This window comes from Asterias rubens, chromosome 4 (genome assembly GCF_902459465.1).
Source record: "Asterias rubens chromosome 4, eAstRub1.3, whole genome shotgun sequence".
NCBI classification, from domain to species: Eukaryota; Metazoa; Echinodermata; class Asteroidea; order Forcipulatida; family Asteriidae; genus Asterias; species Asterias rubens.
This window is the reverse complement of record NC_047065.1, coordinates 11,592,901-11,599,109: the sequence shown is the minus strand read 5'-3', so window position 1 is coordinate 11,599,109 and position 6,209 is coordinate 11,592,901. Positions and strand designations below refer to the sequence as shown.

General features: G+C 36.2%; 1 protein-coding gene across 1 annotated transcript; it reads left to right on the top strand.

Moving 5' to 3' along the window:
• On the top strand, window positions 1-315 carry LOC117288927 (ataxin-8-like; the record flags this gene model as incomplete). Its single annotated transcript, XM_033769801.1, is given in 3 exon segments — window positions 1-73; window positions 105-229; window positions 232-315. Coding segments are annotated over 3 exon segments (282 nt in total), but the record flags the coding sequence as incomplete, so codon positions are not given.
• Window positions 316-6,209: the final 5,894 nt, after the last annotated feature.

Genomic DNA, 6,209 nt, shown 5'->3' with positions numbered 1-6,209 from the left:
CAACAACAACAACAACAACAACAACAACAACAACAACAACAACAACAACAACAACAACAACAACAACAACAACAACACAACAACAACAACAACAACAACAACAACACAACAACAACAACAACAACAACAACAACAACAACAACAACAACAACAACAACAACAACAACAACAACAACAACAACAACAACAACAACAACAACAACAACAACAACAACAACAACAACAACAACACAACAACAACAACAACAACAACAACAACAACAACAACAACAACAACAACAACAACAACAACAACAACACAACAACAACAACAACAACAACAACAACACAACAACAACAACAACAACAACAACAACAACAACAACACAACAACAACAACAACAACAACAACAACAACAACAACAACAACAACAACAACAACAACAACAACAACAACAACAACAACAACAACAACAACAACAACAACAACAACAACAACAACAACAACAACAACAACAACAACAACAACAACAACAACAACAACAACAACAACAACAACAACAACAACAACAACAACAACACCAACACCAACACCAACACCAACACCAACACCAACACCAACACCAACACCAACACCAACACCAACACCAACACCAACAACAACAACAACAACAACAACAACAACAACAACAACAACAACAACAACAACAACAACAACAACACCAACACCAACACCAACACCAACACCAACACCAACACCAACACCAACAACAACAACAACAACAACAACAACAACAACAACAACAACAACAACAACAACAACCTCAACCCGTTGTAGGCTATAGTATGTGAAATGAACTTCGAACAATCTTTCACCCAAAAGTTAAAGGAACATTGGTTTTTGCTAACAAAAAAATTGCTGGCAGTGTAAGCGCTTTATGTAATCCACCATACATAAACTGACAAACCTGTAGAAGTTTGTGAGTGATCGGCTATCTGGGTCACGAGAGAATATTGTAGGAAAAAAAAACGATTACAAATTTTGCATTGCATCGATGCCAAAAAAAAAGAATAAAACGCTCACTGAGCGATAAACTCCAAACGCGAAACCAGAATATTTATTTCTCATCAATTACGAATTTCAAACAGAGATAGTTCAAGGGATGTTATCTACTCATCATCATTAGACCATGTAAGTTTTTTTTAATCTGTGATCTCCACCATTTCTTACCAATTCTGTAACGCTCCTTTAAACATTTATTTTTAAAAGGTATTTACCAGCCATATATAATACCTTTATACACTTTTAAAGGCAGTGGCCACTATTGGTAATTACTCAAAATAATTATTAGCATAAAACATTTCTTGGTGACAAGTAATGGGGAGAGGTTGGTGGTATAAACATTGTGATAAACAGCTCCCTCTGAAGTGCCATAGTTTTTGGAGAAAGATGTAATTTTCCACGAATTTGATTTCGAGACCTCAAGTTTAGAACTTGAGGTCTCGAAATCAACCATCTAAACGCACACAACTTCGTGTGACAAGGGTGTTTTCTTCTTCCATTATTATCTCGCAACTTTGATGACCGATTGAGCTCAAATTTTCACTGGTTTGTTATTTTATGCATATGTTGAGATACACCAACTGTGAAGGCTAGTATTTGACAATTACCAATAGTGTCCACTGCCTTTAATCAAACTCACATTGGCAACATACAGTTATTATATATGCGTTTATTTCATGTCGACATCAATCAATAGCAGACACAATCATGTGCAGCTTTTAATGAACATTATATTGGTTTTCTTCGAAAAATTTGCCTCGCGGAAGTACAGACTATGAAACCCAATTCGAGCCGTTGTGCGGTTATTATAAATTATGGTTTTTTTTCTGGTGGAATTTTTTTTTTTATTATTGGGGACCTTATGTTTGCTATATACTTGCCTGAATGGATGCTTTGTTAATAATTTCGTGCGAGTAGAATCACTATTTCAAAGTCACTTTCTCCAGTAGTTTGTTCGTCTGTCTGTGAAATTAACATCGGTGTATGGGTAAAAACCAAAATTAATATTCTTTATCCCCGATGCAAATTTAACATCTATTATAAATTAACATTGGTTGAGTAAGGATACTGTAACAGAGGGCGCTATCAGAATAAAGTAGTGTTTTGGGGGTTATTTGGGGGGGCCAAGATCTCCTTCCTACCGGCATTGTCGCACGTATATCAGCCATAATTATGCAAAACGACTGCAAATAAGAGGTAACGTGTGCATTATCCGTGGCATAAGCAAAAGTAAGTGATTGATACTCGTTTTGAAACGGCCTTTTTGTTTTTAATTCGTTAGGCCTATGAGAGAAACAAAATAATTATATTACAACATATTAATACGAGTCTTGCAAGTAGTTTAACAGGTCAGCTTGAAATAATTAATTATAATAATTGTTGCTTTAGCGCACATGCCCGTCACTCAGCGCACGTCATGTCCGTCACTCAGTGACGCTCCTGGCGCTGTTACATATTATTTCCTGCAAGATAGTGGGACTACGTTTGGGTTTTGAGGCCTAATTCTGATAGCACCATGTATTGTTTTACAAGAGGTGTTCCAACGCAAGGTGTGCCTTTTCCCGGTGTCACAGAACAAATTTGTCTGCCTGAAATTCTGTGTGTCCCCCCCCCCCACCACTCCTTGTGGGGAATTCAAATAAGCAAGTCAGGATGATTCAACAGAGGGCGCTATAAGAACAAGCATAATTATTATTATACTTTATCGCATTATTTTATAACTCGGTACGTGCGCTAGCTGTAGGCGTTGAATGGGGTGCATGCTGGTCTAGTTATAGCGCTCGAGTTTGAATCCCTATAGCAGCTAGACCAGCATGCACCTCATTAAACAGTTAGCGCTTGCGCAATGGGTATTTTAGGGTATGTACACAGCTTGCCATAATGGAGAGGGGGGACCACAAAATTTCCGGTGCAGCATGCCCCCAACACCCCGGCATGAAATACGTAATGTGAATAGGTTTGTCTCCTAAAATACTTAATATAATGTTTGTCTCCTCCGGACTTATTTTAGCGGCAGACATAATGAAGCAAATCCCCTAAAAATATTTAAGACGTGTTTTAAGTCCTCTGGGAGACGGTGCTTCACTAAAAGAATTCATTCGTCATTTATTGATCATACCCGTATTAATTAACCAGTCACCTTGAATATAAGTGCAGAGACACGGGAACGAGGCCGTTCCTCTATTTGCAAAGATCACCAAAATACACACAAAAAACAAATCCTTGTTAAAACATATCAAACAATCTCCTGTAGTGGTGTTAATCTTCTGATATTGCACACAACACATAATTAATACGTTATCTCAAAGTTAAAGACGGCTGACGAAAACGATGTTAAAAGCTTTCTTTAAAGACAGTGGACACTTTTGGTAATTGTCAAAGACTAGCCTTTACAGTTGGTGTATCTCAACATATGCATAAAATAACAAACCTGTGAAAATTTGAGCTCAATCGGTCATCGAAGTTACGAGATAATAATGAAAGAAAAATAACACTTGTCACACGAAGTTGTGTGCGTTTAAATGGTTGATTTCGAGACCTCAAGTTCTAAATCTGAGGTCTCGAAATCAAGTTCGTGGAAAATTACTTCTTTCTCGAAAACTATGGCACTTCAGAGGGAGCCGTTTCTCACAATGTTTTATACCATCAACCTCTCCCCATTACCCGTCACCAAGAAAGGTTTGATGCCAATACTTATTTTGAGTAATTACCAATAGTGTCCACGGCCTAAAGTGTGGTCTGCTCCGAATTGACGTAGTCTGTCAGTTACACCAGTAATGGTTTTCAGTAATGCAAGATCTCATTCTACAGCCCCCCAAAAACCCAGCCTATTACATTTGACTGAACTCTTCTGGGCGCTTTTATCACATCGTCGTTTAAAGCCATTGGGCACTTTCAGTAAACAGTATTGTCCAAAGGCCTACACTTCGTGTATCACAACTTCTATACAAACTTCTATACACATATTTTTTAAAAATTTTTTTTATTACTAATTTGCCTTCTATTTAATTTCAAATTTTAAATTTATGTAAAATTGTATAGCCTTTGTGCTGCAAGGACAGTTTTTTAATAAACCATTTTATCTATCTATCTATCTAGTTGATCACCTCCATAGTCAAACTATACCAACTACAAACCTTTTACCCATGGTTGTACCCGCAAGTTTACTATTAATATTTATATTTATAGTTGCTATTATTCTCCACACCATGCAAAGCTTCAAACACTTTTTTACAAATCTAGTGAAGAGATTTCAAAATATGAATCAAAATGGCGAAAATAAAATGCAGTTGCTATCGCATTATATTTTAATGGTATAGTAAACAGGGCCCAATTTCATAGAGCTGCTTAAGCACAAAAATTTGCTTAAGCAAAATAATTCCTGCTTAGTAAAATCAGACTACCGGCCAAGACTCCACGCAAGTGTTATGCTAAGTAAACAACAGCTAAATACCAGTCACAAGCAATGTATATGGCATGAAATTTTTGCCAGTAACATGTGTACAATAAGCGAGCTGTTTTCGTGCTTCAGCAATTTTTTTGCTTAAGCAGCTCTATGAAATTGGCCCCAGGATTAACTATAATATAAGGACACCATTGTTAACTGGTGGTTTGAAATTTACTGCCTATGAAAATCACAGTGAGACGGTTACCGTTTTTTTTCTGTGATTTTTTTTCTCTAAAGAATGAATTTCTATTCCAGAAAACTGTATCTGTAAACCAAGGTGGGAAACGCAATAGCTGAATTAAGTTAAATGTTTAAAAGTTTAATGCTGATGTTTATAGTCCCCCCCCCCCACACACACACTACCCATCCACTATTTTGCCATGCTTCAAAATATAATTGCCAAATCTTCAACTTAAGATACCGGTATTTGAAATTGCTTGTTTCCATAATATTTAAATTTTACATTTTTATTGTTCATATAATTATATATATATATTGATTGACGGGCGCCCTGGACAACGTATTGTTTATTTTATGACAATGCTCTCAAAATAACATCAATTAGTCTGATTAACTTTCTTCCAGGTGTGTCCTGTTTATTCGTCATAATTTCCAGCCATTCGGTACATTAGGCACCCACGTAATCTCCCATTAGTATAGAGCTGCTTATAATTTACTTGTTAATTATAAACTCAAGCTTTCTTCAAGGTAACTTGTTTAAAGGCATTGGACACTTTCGGTACAGAAAAAAAGTTCAAAGATTTACAAATAAATTACAGAGTTTACAGAGGGTAATGGTGAAAGACTTCTTTTGAAACATTATTCCATAAAATGCTTTACTTTTTGAGAAAACATTAAAACAATATCAATGCTCGATATCGAAAATTACGGATGTATTTTAGACTCATGTCATGACACAGCGAAACGTGCGGAAACAAGGGTGGGTTTTCTCGTTATTTTCTCCCGACTCCGATGACCAATTGAACCCAATATAGTGATGTTTGGCGCAAGCTGAAAACATGCCCTCAAATTTTGGCAGCATATTGCGCCACAGCACCTTGTAAACCATTACATAGCGCTTAAGGATTAGGTCTTATATCTAAAAAAAATCACCCCACTCCTTGCAGTAATAATACCTGGCGCTTTGTATCCTTTGGCAAAAGGCGCGTTATAAATACGGTTATTATTAAAAGACTTGCAAACTGACCCTCTCTTTAGTTGTTTTGCTGCATCCAACAGCAATACACTTGGTTGACATTGCCGGACAAATGCAAGAAAAAAAAAACGTTTTGGAAACGTACAAACTCACGACTAGGACTTGAATGTATGTACACGTAGGTGTGTATGTTCAGAGGCAAAGTCTGCCTCAATTGACGTCACAAAAGGGGTAGGCGAGTCAACCCCCACACAACTTTTTTTTTTTTTTAACATATAATTGTTAATTACTCCAAAATTATTTTATTGTTCAGAAACATTATACTCTAATGTTTGAAGAAAACAATTTATATTTCCAGGTGGATTTAAAGAGTTCTGATTCCTTTTGTAGATCAATGTTTTTTATTTGGCCAAGGCATGAATCCCTACGGACTGTAAATGTAAATATATAATTTTTACATGTATAAGTTCTAGCTAAATTACTCGTCAAGTTTTTGAGAGAAAAAAATTATGACTTATGACCATTCCTAGGACTCTATGGGTTTTTAAAAACTTAAATCTAGT